Source organism: Tripterygium wilfordii, chromosome 7, assembly GCF_013401445.1.
Source record: "Tripterygium wilfordii isolate XIE 37 chromosome 7, ASM1340144v1, whole genome shotgun sequence".
NCBI lineage: Eukaryota > Viridiplantae > Streptophyta > Magnoliopsida > Celastrales > Celastraceae > Tripterygium > Tripterygium wilfordii.
The window spans coordinates 14,971,588-14,995,103 of record NC_052238.1 but is presented as its reverse complement, the minus strand read 5'-3'; the positions used below and the strand labels follow the sequence as shown (position 1 = coordinate 14,995,103).

The window sequence follows — 23,516 nt, the reverse complement described above, 5'->3', positions numbered from 1 at the left end:
TTTGTTGAAACTCATGCGGGGAGAATGAAGCCGAAGTCCATAAAGAATAGTTAATTGTACAAAGCCTCCATTGGCCAAGCCCTATACTCGGACTGTCAACTCAGTCCTATCGACATTGGCATCGACAGATAACATCGGGTCGAAATCCGTGTGGGGAGAATGAGACCAAAGCTCACAAAAGATAGTTAACTCCAAAAGGTCTCCCATGGGTCACTGGTTTGGGTCTCACTTGTTTACAAAAACAATAGAGATTCTCTAGTCTGCATTTTTAGTCTACACTAGAGAATTCATGTGTATATATATATATATATTGGTATATATATATAGGATAATTCTTAGGTGCAGGCATCCGTAACTTATAAGTTATGAACGTCCGTTTAATTTCAACTTTACAAAAGTGAACATCAATAGGGCCTACTATTTTGAACCCCATTATTACAAACAAAAAGCGGCATCCATAATTTATAAGTTATGGATGTTCGTATAAGAATAGTCATATATATAGGACTACTCAGGCGTGGGAAATCCCACCTAAGTGCGGTCCTAAATGTTTTGTGAGTAAAGAGAGGTGTGGGCCCCATAGTTTAGTGGAACCCACACATTCAAAAATGAAAAATATCAAGTGCACTTGAGAACTCTCATGTGTGTATAAACGAGAACAAAATTGGAAGTCACACATTTACTGTGAAATTGCTGCATCTATGGTTAAAAAACAAGTTCACAAAGTTAATTCACACTTTTGGTGAAAGAATAGGTGGTCTCAATAACGTTGAACAAATCAAATAAGACTTTCAAACTTTACTAATATCTTATTGATCAACAACAATAACAATGCAACAGATCCGACTGTAGACACAGCTATTTGATAACAAAATGCAAACATGCGAGGACATACACAGTATATTCTGTATAATTGTTCTCAAAAACTTTTATTTCTATAAATAAAATTAAGAAGCAAAACAAAGACTTCGAACCATGCATGAAATAGGTAGCTAGTAGCGATATTGATGGAGAGGCATGGCAATGAACTTCATTTGACCATCCCTGCAATGTGCTCCATCATGTTCTCCGCAAGCAAAGTAATAAGGCATCCACCTCTTCATCCTGAACTCAAAACCTTCTCCTCCTCCTTGCTTCACATTTGCAACCATCTTCGCTCCCCTGAAATCGCACGCCAAGAAGTGCCAGAAGCTCCGCATCAAGTATACGCTGTGTTGGAATGGGTTGGCGCGACTTGGCGCATCAAATTTGAACACTACAAACCACAAATAAGGTTATTTAAACACATACATTGTTGGAAATCCGATGTGAGATATTAGTCTTGAATGGAATTAAACTCACCTAGAGTATCGTTGATGAAGAATGGACTAGTTTTGATAGCCCAATCGGTGTAGTTGGACCCGTAACGCCAACTTTGCGAGTCTCCAACCACGAGCTTCTTCGATGCAGTAGATCGATGGTTCCTGGAGTTAGACCCAAACTGCCAGTCCTTGTTAGCCAAGCTTAGTGCCATCATAGAAGCACATAGCATTAGACAAAGTAGTAGTTTTCTGCAAGTGAAACCCATTGTGGGAGTGAATTTGGGAACTGTAAAGCTAATTAAAGAATGAGCAAGTAGTTGATGGTATGGACAACATGGGCTAATGGGGTTTTTATAGAGAGTAGAGAGTGGTGCATAACGGCCAAATTGGGCCTTCTTCTTGTCCATATGATGGTGTTAGGCGATAGATATATAATGGCAAACTTCTACTTGTGAACTTTTCTTAATCTGGTAATTAAGTCTTCCACTCACTATCATTTTGATTTCTTTACTCATATGACACCAGATACAAGGATATATACCCTATTAAGTCAATATCTTCAACCCTAAAAAGTTTTTGATAGAGGGGATTCGGTGCGGCTTTAACTGATTTTTATTGGGAAAACGTGTGTTAGGGTCACTGGCCAGTTTGGATAAGAATGCATCAGGAAATGGCAAGCACACTTTTTATCTCAGAAATTACGTATATGTTTACACTTGCGGTTTGGTTTTAAATAACTCATTAGTTAAGTACAGGGTTTCGTTGTCCCAAAAATAATAAGTTTTAAATCATTCCAAAAATATGTAAGAAATGTTTTCTCAAATGCATCATAACATTTGGACACGTATCCTAATTTCAATGGCCAAAGACACGTGGCCGTCGAGTCGGCAAATGACACATTATTCGAAATATCTAGCTTAATTGCTTAATTGTCACCTCAACATAATTGCTTTTAGTCATACGGGTCTTAGTAGGGATGGCAACGGGTTGGCTACCCTTTTAATTAGTAAATATCAAAACCGTTTCCATTTAAGGTACCCAATACCAAAACTGTTCCAAAATCGTTTAAAAAATCATTTAAATTTTCAAAAACCGGAACCATTCCATAACCGTGTATCATCGGATACCCGTTTACCATTTAATTTTTTTATTTTTGTATAAATGTATAATTCAATTTTTGAAAAAATAATATGACTTATCATGTTGTTATAGTTGGCATGTATAATCTATAATTATATTATTTTATTTTATTTAATATGCTTGATCATGTTGAAATTTAGCATCCTAATGGTATACCTTTATATAGATGATTTATGATGTTGTTACTATTATTCACTATTTTAATTAAACGATTCAGGTGCCCTAAATCCAGCATCAAAAACCAAACCCAATTCTAAACCGTAATGGATTTGGAAATCAAAACCAAAATCGTTTTCAAACCCTATATGATCAATTTTGGGGTTATAAATAGATCAAGTATCCTATGGATAGTGCTTGCATCGGTTTTTTTTGCCATCCCTAAGCCTTAGTTATTTTGGACTACTTACAAGTCTTCCACCTTCTAACATTGTAAATAACCCTAAAAAAATTTGCCCTCAGACCCCTTTCTACTTGTAACAATCCCCCAACATGAAATCTTGGTTCTACCCCTGCCTAAATGTACACGGCTGTTTGGATTGACGTCATTATGTTTGTATATCATCGCCATATATTTCGAAGAAATTACATGATTAGAATTTGAAGGTTACAATATCATTTTAATTAAATTCAAACATAGACAACAATTAGGACTTGCTGCAACTGGGAACATGTCATGGTCTGGCTTATGTATGCATTTGGATAAGACCTCTATTGCTACAATTCATCTGGATCAGAGCTAACTTAATTAGATCTCCCCCCATAAACAAATTTGCAATGAAATTTTTCAAATTTTCTTTTCTATCGATGATGGACGAGAATAATAACTGGAAACGAGAGAAATCTTATTACCTGCATCCTTAACATCGATCTATGCATCCTTCATGAGGCAAGAAACAGAAAATGATATCTTCGGTTGCGTAGAATCTTCAGCTTGATCTGGGTCAGCGTGGCAACTATGTCCTTGACATCCATCCTTTCCTCTGGTATTTCTCTTGAACACTCGAGACCCATTTCCAAGAGGGAAAAGATAGTATCTTGTACCATGTCAATATATGTGGTGTTGTTTCCCTTTGGCTTTAAAACACAATCAACAACATCTAGTAACCCATTAGGAAATGATGCGTTAACCCATTGTCTCAAGCTCGTTTCTCCGATAAACATTTCATCTGTGGGTTTCTTCCCAGTAACTATTTCCAGCATCATTATCCCAAAGCTGTACATGTCGCCCTTTACAGAAACACGTCCCTCGAAGCCATATTCTGTTGAATTATGGATCACACTTGTCAACAAGTTAATGATGAGGTAGAAGAAGATTATTAATTTGGCAAGTTCATCAAATTAATAATCTAGCTAATTACTTAAATGTATACGGAGTAGCGAGTTTACCAGGTGCAACATAGCCAATGGTGCCTAACGTCCTGGTATGCGTTGCATTGTCAGCTTTTGCCAGGATTTTCGCAATGCCAAAGTCACCCACATGTGCAACCATGTCTTGATCTAGCAAGATATTGCTGGGCTTTAGATCGCAGTGTATGACTGGCTCTGACTGACCATAATGGAGATAATCTAACGCCGTTGCCACATCAATCATAATGTTGATCCGCTGAAAGAGATTCAAGTTGCAGTTTTCAGAGTACAACCACTTCTCAAGGCTTCCATTTGACATATACTCCATAATTAAAGCTCTAAACTCAAGATTCGAGCAAGAAGTGATGATCTTAACAAGATTCTTATGTCGAGTTGTTCGCAAGACTTTACACTCTACTTCAAAACTTTTGAATGCACCCTCTACTTTTGGATTCAAAATCTTTACAGCAACAATTGTACCATCAAAAATCATTCCCCTATAGACTGAACCATAACTCCCAGTACCGAGCAGATTGGCTTCAGAGAAGTCGTTTGTAGCGCGACGGAGTTCATGATATGTAATCATTTTGTGCTCAGGTATTTGTACCGAATCCGGAGAACTTGAAGTACTCCTTTTGTTCTTGTGTTTGCATGCTCTCAGTATGCAGAGAAGACAAACAAAGATCAGCATAGCTGCAAAAATTGGAACAATGTACCTAAGCAAGATTTGTTTGATGTTGGAATTTTGTCGAGAGCAAGAGTTGAGTAATAATTCTCCGCAAAGCTCCTTATTTGCCAGAAAAGATTCTGCCGTAATGTTTACAAAAATTCCTCCACTTGGGATCTCTCCTGATAAATCGTTGTAAGATAGATTCAGATGTTTGAGATGAGTGAGTGACTCGAGCGACTTGGGAATAAGACCAGATATATTGTTGTAGGAGAGATCTAAGAACTCCAGTGATTGTAAGTTACCAAGTGACTCAGGAATAGTCTCATGCAATGAGTTTTTTGACAGATCAAGAAAACTTAAGCTTTCAAAGGCACCGAGAATAGTTGGGATTTTACCTGTGATTTGATTCCTAGAAATATCCATCTCTTGCAAAACTCTCGACACTTTCATTTCTGAAGATAGATTCCCACCTAAGGAATTGTTTGATAAATCCAGGAAAATGATGTTTTCAAGGGTCCACAAACTTGTAGGAATTGATGAAGTCAATGAGTTATTGCTGAGATATAGCTCTTGAAGGCGATTAAGTGATCCAATGCAATGTGGAATAGGTCCACTGAGCCTGTTACCTGAGAGTCTCAATTCTCCCAAGTTTCTTAGGTTACAAATTTCCTCAGGGATAGAACCTCCAATCTTGTTGTTATCGAGCTGCAACCTTTGTAAACTTCGCAAATTGCCAATGGTTGGTGGAATAGTTCCTTTGAGGTTGTTATCTCCCAACTCCAATAAATTCAAATTTCTTAATGCACCGATTGATTCTGGAATTTGACCTTCTATCTGGTTTCCAGAAGCATAAATCATTTGTAGAGAATCTGAAAAATTGCCAATGGAATACGGTAGGACACCGTCAAGACGATTATGCCCCATGCTCAGTCTTTCGAAGAATCGACAATTTGTTAGTGCAGTAAGAAACCTCAGCTCCTCAAATCCAGGGTCTTTGATCAGCCTATTGTGATGTATACCGAGGATGCGAAGATGAGGTAAATTTCCCAGACTTGAAGGTACTGGTCCAATGAACATGTTGTAGGATATGTCCAGACGAACCAATTTCGATGAGTTTGATAAATAAGTAGGAATGCTTCCACCAATTTGATTGTACGCAAAATAAATCCCTTCAAGATTCGGAAGCCAAAGCCCTGTATCAAGCGGAAGATCTCCCGAGATGCTATTGTTCACAATCGCGAGATTTCTGAGAGAGGAAATGTTGAAGACTGAATGAGGTATAGGACCAACGAGGTAATTGTCCTGCAAATCCAGAGAATCCAAACTTGTCAATTTGCCAAACTCGTCAGGAATACCTCCATGAATGTTGTTTTCGCCCAATGAAAACATCATTAGGCTCGAAATGTTTCCCAGAGAAGTTGGAATTGTACCAGTCAAGCCATTTCTTGTCAGATAAAGCGCCTTAAGCTTCTGCAGAGTCCCGAGTTCTGTTGGCACGCTTCCATTCAATGCATTGCTGGAGAGATCCAACATTGTTAATCCTGTGCAATGGTATAAAGTAGATGGAATTTGGCCTACAAATTGGTTGTCAGCAAGGGATAGTTTCTCAAGTCTAGGCCAGTGGAGACAAATATCAACTGGAAGATAGCCAGAGAAGCTGTTGTTTTGGAGATTAAAAGATTCAATATAGGAGATGTTAAACATGAACACTGGAAATGAACCTGTAAATCCGTTCTCCGGCAGCGCAAAGATCTTTAACGCAGACATATTTCCAATGGAAACTGGGATGGTGCCATTGAGATTGTTTCCAGATAGATAGAGGGAATGAAGATTTTGTAAAGTGCCCAACTCCTCTGGTATGCCACCACTTAACATGTTTAGTGCTAGGGAAAGCTCTTCAAGCTTAAAGCATGAATGTAAACTCTGAGGTATCGATCCTTCCAAGCGATTCATTTGTAGGAAAAGTGTGTTAAGCCTACGCAAACGACCGAGCTCATATGGTATGTGACCATGAAAATTGTTGTTAGAAAGATCAAGAGAAACCAGGAAGGATACGTTTCCAACATAAGGTGATATTTTGCCTTCCAGTCCCATGCTGGAAAAATTCAGTGCCGTGACTCTCTGCCTGTGTTTGCTACAAGTGACCCCAACCCAGTCACAGAAGTCGGCTCCTCTACTCCAGTTACTGCCCATGATTGTGTTGGTGGGGTCATGTGTTATTGCAGAACTGAAAGCAACAAGAGCTTCTTCATCAAAAGAAGCCGCCAATGGCAGAATCAATAGAACTTGAAGGTGCAAAAGAAAGAGTAACGCTTTGAAAAGCATGGTTAATTATTGGGAAAAGAAAAATTAAAATAAAGGATAGGTTATAGGTAGGTTGAGGCTTAGTTCTTCTATGTTATATATGAGATTTAGACAAATTATTTATAATTTCCAGACGGCAAGGCAAAGAAAATTTGATTTTTTTATAAGGCCGGCCGGTGATACCATCTTTTTGCTTTAACTTATTCATGTTAGTGCTAGAAACTCTAATGTATTCTGTAATCATGGATTATTATGCAAATACATAACGCTCAATCCTATCCTTTCTAATGTATAGCTTAAGTCGACTTTTTTTTTTTTTTTTATTTAATCTAGGTTGTTTTAGCTCTGAGCGTATGGACAGGAAAGATCCCGAAACCGTGTATATAACGATTTGTCTGCTTTGAGACAGCCTATATTGTCTCGCACCAACCCATACTAGTTCGAGCTCAAGAAAAGCGCTTATTACTAGTTATGAAGTTCTGCCTCCTATATATTATACTTCACATGTTCTCCAGAGCGATATAAGACAAGAGACTTAACCCTTTCGTAACTCGATAGTTTGCCCTGCACCGCAGAGACTTCAAGAAAATTTGCATGTATATTCTCCTTTCAACACAGAGAAGTAGTCCTACAGATAATTTAAGTTCTATCAACCAATAAAGACTATTTGTTCGACGAAACATCCAATAAAATACTACTTGGTGTCATTTTCCTCTATTTATTCTAAAATTTTCCTCTCTAATTCATTTGTCAATGATGCTGTATCAACAACGGCACTAAGCCTGCATCAAATATTTTCTAGGACATTCAAAGATCCTGTCACTGCACACGCTTAACAGATCAAACACTTTATAGCAACAAACAAGCAGGTAAAGTTGAAGAGTACCCCTTGTTCATAAGCAGATAATCCTGTTTTATATACTCCAACATTCTTTGTGCAACATCAGGCAAACAATATGTGTCGGTACCACAGTATCTACAAGAATTGCAGAATTCTGACAAACAAAAGATGGTTTCAACTTCCTAAACTTTTAGAATTTTCAAAACGAACATTCGGGACATCCACGGAATCCGGGAAGTAAAGAACTTCATTACTGGTTAAAGTATTGCAATAACTACATGTACATTAATATTCACACGTTGGGAAACCCCCATTAAGATACAAGGAACGGGTTGAGTTTGTATAACCTTGGTTTCTAGCATGTAATTTTCTCATCCAAAGGCACAAGTTTCCACCATCCTCAATAAGCAGTGAACAAACCCTCATCAATGCAAGTACCAAGCAATCGCAAGCTACAGCATCCATTTGTAACTGACACTATCCTATGAATTATCACCACCGTCATCAAGCCCCTTATCCTCGGAATCAGATCCGCTGTCAAAACTTATGCCTTGATCTTCTAACCTATTATTATCCAAGCTTTGACCTCCTGCTTTTAGGAACTCTTTTACGTCCTCCAAGATATATGGCTCTGTCAATTTCCAGAACCACGCAGAATTGCTCCCCAGGAAACCTATCCAGAACACTCTCCCATTTCTCTTAACCCGGCAGTCCAGAGATTTTGCCCTCAAAGTTTTGACAACTTTCTCCACCCCTTCACGGTTTCCCCTCAGCTTCAACAAAATATCTCCAGAAGATGTTCTGTGGCCCCCATACATATACCAGTATGCAAGAACTCGTGGCGTTAGCCACCTATGAATTAATTTTGGTATTTGGAGCTGGCCTTTTGGCCAAAACTGGTCTGCATAGAAACCAAAATACGAATGCAAGATGGTAGAGAATCTATCTGGTATATCATCACTGCCATCACTGGGCTTACAAGAAGGATGCAACCACTCATGGTATTGATCATATAAATGCCTCTTAAGTACAGAATGGATGCCAGAACTTTCGTTGAACTCAAAACGAATCATGTGATTTTTCCTCCCTTCATCTGATTCAATTAGCAAGCCACCCAATAGCAAACCGACTAAAATCTCACGTTGTTCTTTGCTGAGTTTCAGGCTTACTGGCTTCTTGACCTCTTTCCTGCTCAAGCTGAGAACATATTCAAGCTTTTCCATCAATGGGGAGTCAATATCATATTTCTTCTGGCACATCAAATCATATATCTTTTCTGCCTTCACATAATCTCCTGAAGAGAGGTATCCCCTTAATATGATATTGCATGATGAACTGTTGACATTAATTGCTTCATCCCTACACATTTGAATGAAGATCTCCTCAGATTTGTCAAGATGACCTACTTTGACCAACGAATCCAAATATATATTATATAAGTTACGGTTAGGTCGACATGTTCTGAGGCACTGGGAGAAAGTTGACTCTAGTTTATCATGTAAGGATAAATTCAAGTACATATTCATCAGGTCAGTGAAAGACGGCACAAGAGGCTTCAGTCCAGTCTTTATGAACTCCTGCATCAGGGATTCTGCAAGTTCAATTTCTTGAGCTTGGCTTAAAACCTCTATGATCTTATGGTATGCTGCAACATTCGCAGAACCGCAGCACTCCTGCATATCTCTAAATATCTCCAAGGATTTCATGGGTTTCCCAATCTTTGCATAGACTTCCATTTTATACACAAATGCCTGCATTGGTAGACCACCATCAGCTAGGAGGAGATCAAGCCAACTTCTTTCAGCTTCCTCCACATCCCCCTCCTTTGCACAAGCTCGCATAACTGAGACGATCACGTCTCTGTCCTCAGCTATTCCAGCTTCCTCCATCTCATCCCTAAGTGATGCAATTCTTTCTTTATCTATTGTATCCTGATAACTATGTAGCCAAATCAGGCCACCATAAAAATCCCTGTGTATCTCAAGTCCAGAGGTTACCAAATTATGAAAAATAAACTCAGCCTGTTTAAGGTAATGTTTTGAAGTACCTCCTGGCTTGCCCAGAAGAGCTCTAAAGAGAGAATTGTGCAAGCTCAGTCGGGGCTGGTAACCTCCCAGCTGAATCATCCGATTGTAGATACTACATGCTTCATCCAGGCTACCCTGAACCGGAGCACTTAGATATGCAACAATCAAAATATGAAATGTTGATTCACTCGGTACACGACCCTGATTGATTATATCATCAAATACCTCCCTACACTTAGAGAACTTTCTCTCCTTACCCATGTAATCTGCTAACTTGGTTGAAAGAGCAAAATCAAATCGATACCAGCTTTGCTGCATCATCCATTTGTATACCTGAAACATAACAAATCACACAACTCTAGTTTAAGAGCACAAATTCAATGAGTAGCCAAAATATACAAAGTTTCACTTTCCAAAACAAACCAAACAATGTTTCAATGCAGCAAGTTCAAATAACATGAAAAATGGGCCAAAAGGGATTTATCGAAAGTTTACCCTAAAACTAGTCTCGTTCTCACGAATGCGCATGCAATGAACTGCGAGATAGGTGGCATCCTCCTGCCTAATCCACTTGCGCTGCGCATTCAGAATCCTGACAAGCGTGCCCACCTTGTGAGCAGGAAGCTCCTTACACAGCCAAGCTAACTTAGCCCTTCGCCACTGCTCCGGGAGCTCATCCAGCTCTTTCACCTCCAGTGCTGGCATCTGGGGGTGCTTCAAATCCGCACCTGCACTGCCACCGTCATTGAACTGAAAGTCCTCACCCTCTCTAATAGCAGAAAAATTCCAGTTCTCCTCATCCTCTGCCACACGTTCGATGAAAGTGCTGTGCTGTTCAGCGGCGAAGGAGACTTGAGGAGAAAACCGAGGTTTGGTTGCTGAAATAGGGGAAGAGGAGAGAGAGCGAAGTATAAGGAGGCAACCGCGTCGGTGACTGCGGTGACAGTGATGAGAGAGCGAGAAGGTAAGTGAGCGGAGGAAAGAGAAGGAGAGAGGAGATAAGAGAGCGGCGCGCATAGGGAGGAATCTTCGCTTAGCTTTTGGATTCAAGATTATAGAGTTGCAGAGAGAGTGTTCGGCCGCCGCGAGGAAGCATTCGCCGGAGGGTTTGAACCTTCGGTTCTCAATCAATCGGAGGCCGTGATTGGGCAATTACAGATTGTCTCATCAGTCTTGCGGACCAAGTATGGGCTTCCTTTATCTTTGGGCTTTTGGCTCACCGCTCATGGGCAAGAAGTCCAATTGCTCGCTTAGGTCTATAATTTAAAATTAGTTTTGTTTTTAGTCCCTTTTTTTTTATAGACTTTTATTTTAATTTTTTTTTAATGCCTAGGAGGGGAAGACCCACAAAAAACAAATACATAACTACTCGACTACTCTCAAGACAGGTCTAGGCGAAGAGACCCCAATGATATCATCCCTGATCAACTCAACTATATCACTAGGAGGAACCCGAATAACACGAACTCCTCAATCATAATCAAGAGCCCTGATCGCTAAAAAAATCCGCACAACGATTCCGCTCTCTATATATATGGCACACTCGAACCTCTCAATTCTTACGCAAGAAGAAATAGCACTCATCAATTAGATTCGATACATCGAGATTAGGAGCTATCGCACCTTGCAACCACGAAGCAACAAGAAGAGAGTCCGTCTCAAAGACAATACGTCGAAAACCTTTCTCCCAAACAAGTTTCAAACCTTGGAGCATTGCCCAAAGTTCAGAAGCAACAACACCACAAATCCCAATATTTATCATATATCTCACCTGTCACCTTTCCCTAAAATCTCTAATCAAACCTCCCTCTCTAGCCTGCCCAGTCCTCCCTTTGACTTAAAATAAAAGTTAATTTGCTTGGTTTGGTTTTAACGGAAGGGTTATCTTAAAATAATAAAAACTGACCAATCTTTTGGTTTTTTAAATGCATAAAAATCAATTGGTCAGTTTTGAAAAAAAAAAAAAAGAGTACTAGAACATATCAAACGATCAGCTAGTTTGGTCTTTTCGAAATTTTTTGACAGCCCTAGTTTGTTTGATGTTTTTTTGTTCAATCTATGTAACCCAGCATAGTCCGAGAGTGTCAAACGATGGCCATTATTTGTATTTTTTATTTTATTTCTCTTGTAATCCATTTTTATGATGTTTCAGGTGTCTTACAAATTCAAATTCTCTTATTCTTTGGATAAATGAATATAGTTCGGTCGATACTTTCTTCAAAAAGTAAGAGCATCCACAGTAGTAATATAATACAGCACTTCAAAATCATTCTCTCTCTTCTCCTCTTTCCTATGTGGCACAATTTAATTGGATGAGTGGGTCCCATAATAAACACTATTCATCAACACTCCATAAATTTCAACACTCTATATTCATTTTCTCTATTTTCTCTCTCTTCCTTTTCATCATCTCTCCATTTCTTTTCATCTTCTCTCTCTTTCTTTTCATCAACTCTCTCTTTCTTTTAATCTTCTCTTTCTTCATTTTCATCACTTCTCTCTTCATTTTCATCATCTCTCTCTTCACTATTCATCAACTATATATATACTCCAACTCTCAAGTATCCTTTTTCCACAACTAAATTTTCAAGTGTCATTTTTCACCCATTGTGTGCATGTAGCGCTATAGTTATCAAAAAAGTAACATTTCCAGTACTTGAAATACACACCATTATACCCATTGTGATGGTATAGCACTATATTTATCCAAAAAGTATTGTTAACAATGTTAAATATAACACCATTATGGATGCTCTAATAGCAAGAAATATATAATTTGTACAGAAGGACGGACGCGGATCCGTATTATTTCATTGTTATAATGTTATGAAGACTTTAACAACCATGAAAGCCGTTACGCATCTGTCTGGGTGGTGTAGTTGGTTATCACGCTAGTCTCACACACTAGAGGTCCCCGGTTCGAACCCGGGCTCAGACATAATAAATGTTCTTCAATATTTTTCATTTTATACAAAATTAAATTTACAGAAACTTCATTAAAATTATATCTTTGTGGCTGCTGGGATTCGAGCCCAGGTCTCCACGGCCACAACGTGGAATTCTCACCACTAAACTACAGCCACATTGTTGGATGCAACTGCTACCAAGATAAATAATACTAATAACTACGTTGAGGAACAATAGGAAACCTACATCGTCCAATAAGCTCTGTGTTTTGATTATTATAATCAACAAATTATCCTAATACTTATATTATGGATTTTCTAATTCTAAATGACAAAATCCTACACTACGATCACAATTACAGTGATTTTCTGAAATTTTCTTTTAATATTTTATAAATCGAACGCTTTTTTTTTTCCTAGTTCAAAGATTGTTTAAAACTAATCAGCTCGTTCAACCCAAACAATGAGACATGATAAAGATGAAGTACCTATTAATACCGGAGCATATTTGACCCTTTCCATGTCATGTCAAAATTACTACAATTTCACTGAAAAATAGAGCATGTCGCCCTTTCTATTTTTTTTATAACTCTTCAGCCCGCACCTACAATAATTTGCAATTTGATAACAATTGAGTGAAAATTCAACACGTGACCAAAAAAAAAAATTTTCCCACTAAAAATAGAATTCATAAAATATTTCAAATCTATAGTCACCACAATGTTAGCACCCAAATGATTATGTTGCAAATCCTTTTGTGGCAAATATATTTGCAATTCCAAGGGAGTTGGCTGCTCGTAAGTTACTCCCTTGTCAAAAAGGGAAGATATCCTAGGTTCACATTCTATGTCCAATAATATTTTTTACTAAACAAAAACTACCAGCCAAAATTCAGGTTTCAGAATGAACAATTCCTTGGCTAGAAGTTGAATCACGGCCTGGATTCAAATTTTCATCTGACAATTTCAGCTGCACCAACTGATGGCCGTCAAGACCCGTTCAAGGGTGGTTGAGTAGCTTGAGTTGAAGGTTCTGGTGCTGCTGGTGGCTGCCCATAATCAGGATGATTTGTACCCTGATAGTAATTTTCTGGTGCAGGGGGTGGCTGCATGGTATATCCACCTTGCCCATAAACTGGTTGTGATTGGGGTGGAGGGGCTGGGACTCCTTGCGAACCTCCATAAGTTGTCTGGGAGTAAGTTTGATCATAGCCTGTTTGAGCAGGTGGAGGATGCATGAAGCTGGAAGGAGCGTAATATACAGCCTGAAGGTTAGCTGTTGGTTGACTGTAAGCCTGCGCATATGGATATGACGGGTTATTAGACTGCAAGGAAACTGCTCCATCAGTCGAGGAAGTAGTTTGTCCATAAAATGAAGCTGCATATGCTGCCTGCTGATCATGAGTACCACTGGAGACATTTAGCCCATAAGTTGGCTGACTGTGGCCCTGATCATAACCACTGCCCTCAGCTGGTGGTGCCTGACTGTAACTATAGCTGGGATTGAATGGAGTCGACACTGCAGGAATCTGTTGGCCATAGTAACCATATCCAGTGCTCTGCGGTGCTGTTTGAGAGACAGCTGATGGGTTTGGCAGGCTAGCACTTGGTGGTTGGGAATAGTTACTGTAGTATGGAGATGTAAACTGTGCGTCAGGTTGTGTGTATCCATATTGTGGCTGCTGTTGTGCGCCAGGTTGTCCAAATTGTCCTTGTGAGACCACATTACTGGGAGGAGGGTATGCTGGTTGCATGTAGCTGCTAGGTCCATATGTATTAGTGATTCGTTTCTGCATATAGATAACAAACTGCAGTCATTAAATAAAGAACACCCACGATGATCAAGAAACAGTTCGAAAAAATTACAAAGTAGAAGTCTGCAAATAGAAATGGGTACACCAATTTTAAGGCACACGTTAAGGAATAAGGAAAACATTTGATGGACGCTTGAAGAAAGCGAACACAAATTTTTGAACCAGATAACATGCACAGATAGTAAAGTAGATTGCAGAAAGGAAAGACCTTCATTGGTCCAAAAAAAACACACACACACACAGCTGGTGGTGCTGCACCACAAGCACCTCCAAGAAGGCATAGGTACCAGGTTATCCAATAAGAAGCCAACTTCTATATCTGGAGATTTCCTGTTGACAAGAACTCATGGTTACTGGGAAATAAGTGATGAACTTAGTATCCATTTCATATTACAATATATCAAAGTAAAGGACCCATAGAGCACCTCCAACAAACCAATTTCCGGAACTACTCTTACAATTTCAAAATCAGGGCAAGTAGGAAACAATATTAAACAAATAATAGAAAAATCAGCTTTAAGAAGAAACCGTCTCCTAAAAATGGTACAATTGTACATGGCATGGGATAGAATGAAAACATTTCCATAGTTCCTAAGCTGTATCAATTGCGAGCAACTCAAGTAACACACTGTATTGAAGTTTCACTTGTAACACTCGACTTACCCCACTAATAATTTCATCAACCAATTCTTTAGCTGCCTCAATCTGCTCATCTGAACCATTTATATATACTGTTCTCTCTGTTGATGTGTCACCAGGAGGGAGGCGTAGGGGGATAATCTTAACAAAGAAACAAATGAAATATCACTTTCAAGCGAACCTAATGCAAATGATATACGTGTTATACAGTAAAAATTTAAAGACATGGACATTAATGGTGTAATTCCATCATGCGATTCAATTACACAAAATAGAGGTATATAGGAAAGAGGAAACAATGTTATCAATAACTGTTGAAATAAAAGAGTCCCTAGTGATGAGCAAAGTGCCTACATTCATTTGCATTTGAGTTTGAGATCGAAATGAAAGAATGTGATACAAAGAGATCATTATCATCATCATCCAAAACAACAAAGCCACATATTGATTGTTTTTTATTACTCATAAACTATGATTATTTAATCGATAGCAGACAATTTTTGTGTGAATCCAATGCAATGTAGAATAAATGGAAATTGGGAATAATTCACTCAAAGCTACGATGGTCAATTTCATATTCTTCCATTGCAAACATACTAACCAAATTCATATAAAATATAAAAATGTAAGAATGAACATAATGCAGTAACTTCACCAAAAAGGTTAATATCTTGCTTAAAAATTTCACAACCAATGCAACAGTAAAGAATTAAACGACCACTGGATATTGTACGACTCAGTCATCAGAAAATTCAAAGGGGACAAGGAAGTGCTGGAATCATCAGCCTCCGATACGTTAAGAAATGTCCATCCTGATCATGCAACATTGTATATATTCAGAAATACTGATTTCTGACATTTTCCCTAGTGAACTATGAAGTTAACCATTTCCAATCACAATAGAATTTTACGACAAATCAAAGCATGGATATTCCAATGCTTGAAAATGTGATTTCCATTAAGCTTCAAAAGGAAATTTGATTCAAGTACCAGAACCGTTCAGTTGAATACTGTAACATAATTTAATTTTTTCATCCATATGATAACTTCAAAAATAATGGTGATCCAAGCAAACATGATGGGTCAGAGAGAAAACCATTTGTTATATACTGGCAAGTATCAATGTCAATCAATTTGGTGTTCTTCAACAGCAAATAGAAGCCTCATCCAGAAATAGAGGCCAAAGAATCTGATAAATAGAATTTCACCAAGTAGAAATCTCGAACTAGGGCAACAGTTTATGCTTCTTCTAGGCTTTCCAGAAACTAAATTCAGTGTTTGCAATGCACAAGAGTCAGCAAAGTAATACATATAAGAATCAAATAATGCCACTTTGAGTACTTAGGACTAAGTTTTTCAAAATAAAGAAGCAGAACTGATGAGCTTATACTAATGTACTAAGAATCTGATAAAATTATCACAATAGTTTCCAATCAAACAACAACCACAATGAAAGGAAGAAGAAGCTCACGACAGTTCCCTACTTTAGCTTTCTGGCTTTATTTCCATAATACACACCTGCATACGAGCACCTGACCTGCTTTGTATAGTCTTTATAGTCTCACCACCCTTGCCAATGAGCAAAGCAACCTGAAACCACAGCATTAGTGCATTAAATTAATAGGATCACTAGCCACATATCTGCCTCAACATTTTAAAAACCATGGTGGCATAATTACCCTGTTGTTAGGAACTTTCATTGCGAACTGGTTAGCTCCAGGTTGCATTGAATTCAAACCCTGAGTAGAGGAAGCAGAACCCCCAGCATCTGCCTGTTGTAAAAACAAACGGTTACAATGGAAATAGAACAATTTATTTTGAAATAACAATACCATTGATGCACAATGTTGAACATAATCTTACCCCCGCAATTACATCATTGATTAACTGTTCTGCCCTACTAATTTGTTCTGAAGTACCCATCAGTTCTACATCCCTTGTCAGTGAATGAGGATCAACTTCTGAGTCCTTTGCTATTTGGATTTTAGCTCCTGACTGAAGTTGAAGGTAGTTTATAGTTTCTCCTCCTTTCCCTATAACCACGCCAACCTGAGGATAGACAGTGTGAAACAAGTATGTTTTCCGTCTTATAGTCTTACACAGGATTAAGAAGCAATGAAGAAAAAAACCACCTACCTTTCCATTTGGAATAGAGATTTTCTTAGTTGTGCCTTGTAAACTTGTATACTGACTTGGCGGAGCAGCATAAGAAACTGAGGTAGATAGAGAATCGATCATTAGTTGACTTGACAACAATCATTCACTAAAAAAATTTCACATAAAACAACACTTCAAATGATAGCGAGAATGAAAATTGCAGGTCTAAGCTATCTATCTATCATGCAAAGTGTGAAAAGGAAGATAGCAGCATAATATGTACTTGAGGTTTCTTTTTTTGAGAATATCCTAATTATGAACTTCAGAAACAAGCCACAATCAGCAAGGAGAAAAGAAAAGAAGCTATTTCTTGATTCAGAGGATGATCTATCATTTTTTCCCGGAAAATAAGTTTGATTATCCTAAAAGAATGTTCCCATCATCCCTTCTTATTATCCTTTTACATGAAATTTCTAGCAATACAAGACTTCTATTCAAATAACAGAATACTGATATCACACGAATTGTACAGAAGTCTAGCAAAAAAAAAACACATACACATAAGCACGTTTTCTTTTAGTTCTTGAACGTATATAGCATTGTAAGGACAAGTTAAAACCCTAAAAAAACGTGAGGACTGATTTGAAGTAAATTAAGGCATTACCAGGGTAAGAAGGGGCAGGGATGGGAGCTGGGAGAGGCGAGGGGTCAGGGGAGTCGCTGAGTCGAGGACGCTTGGACTCAGCGTCGGTGACGAGTCGGGAGGCGAGTTCTTGTGCTCTCTGCTTGGCAACCTGAATACTGTCTTCGAGCTTACGCTTGCTACTATCATTTTCAGCCCCAATGGTCTCTTCGTGTTCACTCATGACGGTGGAATCGGTCTCCGCCTCACTCTGTGTCGCCGAGAGAGACACAGAAATGAAAACTTGGAAAGTAGACCAGAGCTGCAGAGGCCGGAGGAGGGAAGTTTTAATACTTTGACATATTTTGCATCTCATAAACGGGGCCGTTTAATAAACAGGCCGCCGGACCCGGACCCGGACCCGGACTAAGAGGGCAACCTAATTCAAGACTAAAGGGCAAATGTCATTGGAATTAACAAATTCTGACTCCACATTATTCACAAAAATTTAGGTTATCTTATTCATCTCCGATTCCTTGATAATTTTCACAAGCACAAATTCCACTTTTTATAAGACCAAAAATCATTTTACAGAATAACTTATCTTCTTTCTTTTTTGATTACTTTCTCGGGAAAAAGTACTTGTCATTCATTGATTATTATGGTATATTGAAAATATTTGGGTCGGAATATGACTTTCAAATTAACTTTTGAATTAGTACATGTTTCCAAAGATAATGGCGATGTCATACGTAAAAAAGAATAGAATTACCGTATCATCATAAAGGATATAACTAACAAATTTTTGAAGTATGACATGTCTGTTTAGTCTTTTCTTCAGCTGATGAACCGGTATACGTTAAGGCTTGTAAAATATAAATTACACCTTCCCTTCTACTTTTATTTAGAAAAAAAAGAAAAAGAAACTAGAATTTGACACTTCAATCATGATTGAATGAAAAAGAATTTCCATAATTCAAGGTTCGATTCAACTACAAACATAATTCCCTGTGGCATGAACATTCCTTGGTTTGTATAAGCTTCCAACTCAATAAGGTCTTTTTGATGGCCAATTATCCTGCTTTTGTTCTCTTTAGTGACTGCATTTGTTATTATTAGTCAGGCGAAGCCCTTCCAAGGATAGGCCATGCCTAATAAAAAGATCCCATAAACAGCAACAGAAATGCACATTTACCATATCAAGGAATGCAGACCCAAGTGAATGAACATGATAGGTGCAAAAGCTCAAGTCCAACAGGAAGCAATGCTACAATAAGAAGCCACTCTTACTACTCAAAAGGGTCACTTTTCAAACTTAATGATCATCTATATACCCACAACTTGGCCAATATGCATATACACTAGCTGTTTTCCAATAAACATTTTCATTCTCTGGGCTACAAACTCCCAGCGCTAAGGAGCGCAACAACAACACATATATGTAAATGCAAGTTGAGCTGTGTGGCTAGAAAAAAATTGCAGCAACCATTTGGAAAACATGAGCTAGATGATCGAAGAGCGTGCAATAAAATGAAACACAGATGCAACTGAAGAAAGACTAAGCATAACTGGACAAGCTTCTCAAAGCGGCATAAATAAAGGAAATGAATAAAATAAATGTGTCTCAACAAGAAACAAATAGCAACTGGCTACAAAAATAATTTGGCTTGTTTCGGTACAAAACACCGCCAAAACAGTAAAAATTCAGTGTGCTCATCCCTCAAGTGCCAGATGCTAAAGTACATGGTCATTGAGTTTCATGGGGTGAAGTTATACCTCGTATGGCTAAAGGGTGACTACCAACTAATGATCTCTGCCACAACATCTGTCCTTCATTTCCTTCCAGGCTTTCTGTTCCACTGGAAAACAAACCACAGGGTCCTCAACAATACTCCATTTGCAAAGTGAGGTATAAATATTCGCCCCCAATATGGGTAATATGGGCCTGGCAATTTGAGCAATGCGAAGAATATTGCAACGATGAGTAGATGCCAGGGAACTTCTGCATCCTGTCAATCAAACCAAATAATAAGCCACCTGGAAAAAGAAAGCCAAACACATAGAGAAAAGTGTTTCCATTTCTCAATCCATAAAGGACCGATTGACCCAATGAAGGTGGAAAAGGCTCCAATTGACTTTGGCATCAGTGGAGTATTTGGATCACCAATGCCACGATATTGGAGGAACATTCAGTCTATGGCAAAGGAGTTTCAAAAATTAAAATATAGATGATCTAGAGAGAGCATTATATAGTCACTATCAATATTTGAATCATATGGGAGAACTTATATTTCAGGCCCATCATATGGAAGAGAAGTATGTGATCGAGAAGGACCATGATTCTTTATCTATATATGGACCTATTAGGAAAATCAAGACGATGTCATATACCACAATATGCACAAACGTCAGCAAATCCTCATCGATCGTCCTCATTCATGGACTACTAAACTAGTATCTTAAATTTCATGAATAGCTAATGCAATTTTAATATATGTATTTCAACCTTCAGAAATGGTGAGAGTTCCAGGGCAGTTTCTTTTAGGATCCAAGCCACAGCAACACCGATGAGTAGGGGCAAAGGAATAAAAGATAACTTCTTTTCATGAGCACAGTAGGACATTTCGCTAAGCATGGAAACTCCCAGTACAGGAACGCATAAATATTTGACAACTGCTGCGACAAGACCAACTAATAGTTGAATGAAGTTCTCAAGTACTCTGCTCCATGGAAAGCTCTTGACTGGCTGAGGTGATCTATCCCACAAATCTCTCGCCTTGTCCATTAGATGGTCCAAATTCACCTTTTCAGGGTCACCTGAATGTCCAGCAGCCATATTTATCGCACAAGGAATCTTTGGCCTAGTATTCTGAAATAACCTGTTAAGCTTCATGCTCGAATAGCAGGTGTATGCAAAGTATTGTGGCCATTGTCTCTACAATTTCAAAAAATATACAAACAATTGATGAAAAGGATAACAGACATATATGATTATCAAAAGTCAAAAGATCAACAAAGATAAAAAATGTACTTGCATGCACGAGCTTGAGCAACAGCTAGAAACACATACCTTTTTGTTGAATGTGGATACGCGTTTCTAGTAGTTTCTTGAGTTTAGGCATGCAAGGAACTCAATAATGCTTCTAGTTACATATCACTTGGTCAAGTTGTTGGCCGTACCTTACTAAATCAATGTTGTTTTGTTTATGATCACTTCTAGTGGGATATCACTTAGCCATGGTTTCTTTCTTTTTCTTTTTTTTTTTGGGTCAGAACCCGGCCTAGGTTGGACCAGATTGGACAAAACTCCGCACCCCAAGCTCTAGGCCAAGCTGTGGGGGATATCTTACTAACTCAATAAAGCTTTTGTACTACCTTAACCTTTTAAAGGAAAAGAAAAGGAAATGAGTCAGGGAAAATGCAACAGTATGGACCTAATTACTGTGAGACAAGAGTGTTCCAGAAAGCTGACATTCCATTATATATTGCTTACTAGAACTGAAGGAATTTTCACTGCTACCACGAGTTTGCAGAGATGCAAAAGGAACTGGAGTTATTATTTTAAATAATTTATTATTTTAAATACAAAACAAAGGATCATGTGCACAGGCTCATTCACTCCTCTATCACCTCCAGAAAATTGTTATAACCACACATACAGGAGGAACCCCATTGTGGCTGAAATTTCCAAATTCTAATCCCTAATGACTTCCCAGCAATCTGTAAGAGTAGGTGTTACATAAACTATAAATGCAATGAAATGAGTTTGAAGTAAATGAGACCAAAATGTAAAATGAGGCAGAAAAACTTCACTGCCAACAGAACAAAGACCAACAATGCAAACTGCTCTGTGGAACAGAATACACTTTAAAAAAGAGAGGAAGCAGCAGTCCTTGATTTTGGAAAAACTTAAAAGAGTTTCCATCAAGCAACAAGCTTGATTGTTTTTGAGGTCTTTGTAATAATAACGAATATTTTCATAGACTCGCAGAAAAAACAAAATAAAGCACCAATAATCTCCATAAAGAAAACACACCCACAAAAAAGAAACCCATTTCTCAACAAAGAGATACCGTCTAGACTCTAAGTAACATACCAGCAAACTCAGCCCCCATATGCCATAAACGAACGAGAAGCAGAATTAAAGACAAAATTAAGTTTACCTGGGGTGCAAGAGATTTTATGCTCGGCAGAGTCATTTCAGTGGAGATTCGATGGCGGGTGGAAGCAGATAACGAGTGAGAGGGATATGAGAATGCCATTTCTGCTGAAAAACCTATTTTTTGGGACAACCTAGCCAACCTTTGAGGAGATCGTCGTCTCGCACCGACCGAAGTGTCTCGGACGAATTTTACAAGGATAAGATCCTCTGAAACCCCTTCACCGGAGGGTTTAACGGGCGACCCGACACATGAACTGATTTTATTTTATTTTTGAACATACCTTAATTTAATTGATATACTTTTCTGGAACCCACTATTGTAATTTTAAAAATCTTTTTCATATATATAAACCAACATTTTCCTCTAGAACAACACCAACTAGCGATGACTCGATTGATAATCGACAGAATTAGATATATGTGTGTCCAATATTCAATTCCAATGAGAAACAAACTATTTGTTGGCATTATAGATGAGCTCTATAAAAAGTATAAATGAAATGGAATTATGACAATTGCATCACGAAGAAAATGATAATTCTTTTTTGTATGTAAGGATATATCCTGTTCATATAATGTATGTGCTTGGTGAAGCCTTGAGGAAAGCTTATAATCTAGTTGTCCCGCTTTGATCCAACGCTTCACCAAACACCTCGTATAAGCTAGCGGTAATATCCTCAAACCGCTAGCTTTATTGGTGTAAAAAATAATCTTCAAATTGAAGATTATTTTAGAGCTTAAACGGAAAAGGGCATTCGTGTTTGGCGTTGTGTTCTCAAATCGACACGATCTGCACCATCGCTCCATCTCATCGGCACCAAAGCTCAAATCGATCTGCACCAGCTCATCTCTCCGTCTCATCGGAACCAACCGGATCATACCCACTTAGTGTTGTCTTTCTTCGCCGTCCGACGAACGCAATATAAGTTCTTCAGAGTTTAGTTACTTGTTCGGTGAAGAAGTTACCTACTCTGTCACGGAAAGCATAGCTCCCCGCGAATACTATGTAGTTTGCTCATTTGCAGTTAGATTTCATTGAACGAGCTTCTATGTAACCATCTTTGTAGTTTTGGGTTTTTGTTTTTTTATAAAGAAAAACTTGCTTGGATGTTGTCTTTGACACTAAATTCTCATATGGTGTTCTAAAAATGAGAACTCATTTATTTGACAAATAACTAAACAATGCCCAATTCAGTACAACTTATAAGTTATAAACAACTTTTGGTTTCGCCAAACACCTCACAGATTATTTCACAGCTTTAAGCTCAACTTATTTTTCACAGATTAACCGTTAACGTTAAAAATCAACACAACCGCTCTACCAAACGGAACCATTTCTTTTTTGATATTGGTTAAGGAAGAGGTTTGAATATACTCTCTCTTCGTGGTTAGGGTGCTTTTAAGGTCACCCTTATGGTTTGGCTTAAAAGTTTTGAGATTTACCTCCTGTAATGTAGTTTGATCAATGTTAGCAGACCTTGCTGATTCTCAACCTTACTAGGTCAAACACTAGAAAATGTTCCATAAAAAATTGTAAGAACATGCAAAACAAACCCAATCTTCATGTGCATCATATGAGACACGTAGAGCCCATGATCTCATGTGCATGAAGTGGGATCTCTCTCCCTATTGGTTATAACGTCACTT

The 23,516-nt window shown here is 38.3% G+C and overlaps 5 protein-coding genes and 2 non-coding genes across 9 annotated transcripts; 1 reads left to right on the top strand and 6 right to left on the bottom strand.

Moving 5' to 3' along the window:
- Positions 1-769: 769 nt before the first annotated feature.
- Positions 770-1,657, bottom strand: LOC120002162. Its single transcript, XM_038850771.1, has 2 exons — positions 1,342-1,657; positions 770-1,255 (listed from the first exon to the last, which is right to left on the bottom strand). Exons 1-2 carry the CDS (start codon positions 1,565-1,567, stop codon positions 993-995), a joined length of 489 nt encoding a protein of 162 aa, XP_038706699.1. The 5' UTR covers positions 1,568-1,657; the 3' UTR covers positions 770-992.
- LOC120002161 (probable LRR receptor-like serine/threonine-protein kinase At3g47570) lies at positions 1,418-6,913 on the bottom strand. 3 transcript variants are annotated; one of them, XM_038850769.1, is made up of 4 exons: positions 6,180-6,913; positions 3,828-6,095; positions 3,291-3,700; positions 1,418-1,550 (listed from the first exon to the last, which is right to left on the bottom strand). In XM_038850769.1, the coding sequence occupies exons 1-3, from the start codon at positions 6,781-6,783 to the stop codon at positions 3,321-3,323; spliced, it is 3,252 nt and encodes a 1,083-aa protein (XP_038706697.1). In that variant the 5' UTR covers positions 6,784-6,913; the 3' UTR covers positions 1,418-1,550; positions 3,291-3,320. The 3 variants fall into 3 exon arrangements, with proteins under 3 accessions (XP_038706697.1, XP_038706698.1, XP_038706696.1); XM_038850770.1 differs by having other exon boundaries at positions 3,828-4,637; positions 4,854-6,910; XM_038850768.1 differs by having other exon boundaries at positions 3,828-6,912.
- Positions 6,914-7,832: 919 nt separating this feature from the next.
- On the bottom strand, positions 7,833-10,760 carry LOC120002160 (pentatricopeptide repeat-containing protein At2g15820, chloroplastic-like). The gene is made up of 2 exons (XM_038850767.1): positions 10,126-10,760; positions 7,833-9,963 (listed from the first exon to the last, which is right to left on the bottom strand). Exons 1-2 carry the CDS (start codon positions 10,645-10,647, stop codon positions 8,086-8,088), a joined length of 2,400 nt encoding a protein of 799 aa, XP_038706695.1. The 5' UTR covers positions 10,648-10,760; the 3' UTR covers positions 7,833-8,085.
- A 1,734-nt stretch (positions 10,761-12,494) lies between these two features.
- Positions 12,495-12,568, top strand: TRNAV-CAC. The gene has a single exon. It is a non-coding gene; the product is annotated as a tRNA-Val (tRNA).
- Positions 12,569-12,641: 73 nt separating this feature from the next.
- Positions 12,642-12,713, bottom strand: TRNAH-GUG. Its single transcript has one exon. It is a non-coding gene; the product is annotated as a tRNA-His (tRNA).
- A 549-nt stretch (positions 12,714-13,262) lies between these two features.
- Positions 13,263-18,053, bottom strand: LOC120002933 (far upstream element-binding protein 1-like). Its single transcript, XM_038851790.1, has 7 exons — positions 17,750-18,053; positions 17,125-17,201; positions 16,852-17,037; positions 16,668-16,760; positions 16,507-16,578; positions 15,013-15,129; positions 13,263-14,325 (listed from the first exon to the last, which is right to left on the bottom strand). Exons 1-7 carry the CDS (start codon positions 17,949-17,951, stop codon positions 13,525-13,527), a joined length of 1,548 nt encoding a protein of 515 aa, XP_038707718.1. The 5' UTR covers positions 17,952-18,053; the 3' UTR covers positions 13,263-13,524.
- A 1,235-nt stretch (positions 18,054-19,288) lies between these two features.
- LOC120001568 lies at positions 19,289-22,131 on the bottom strand. Its single transcript, XM_038849948.1, has 3 exons — positions 21,871-22,131; positions 20,214-20,642; positions 19,289-19,716 (listed from the first exon to the last, which is right to left on the bottom strand). Exons 1-3 carry the CDS (start codon positions 21,967-21,969, stop codon positions 19,540-19,542), a joined length of 705 nt encoding a protein of 234 aa, XP_038705876.1. The 5' UTR covers positions 21,970-22,131; the 3' UTR covers positions 19,289-19,539.
- Between the last annotated feature and the right edge of the window lie 1,385 nt (positions 22,132-23,516).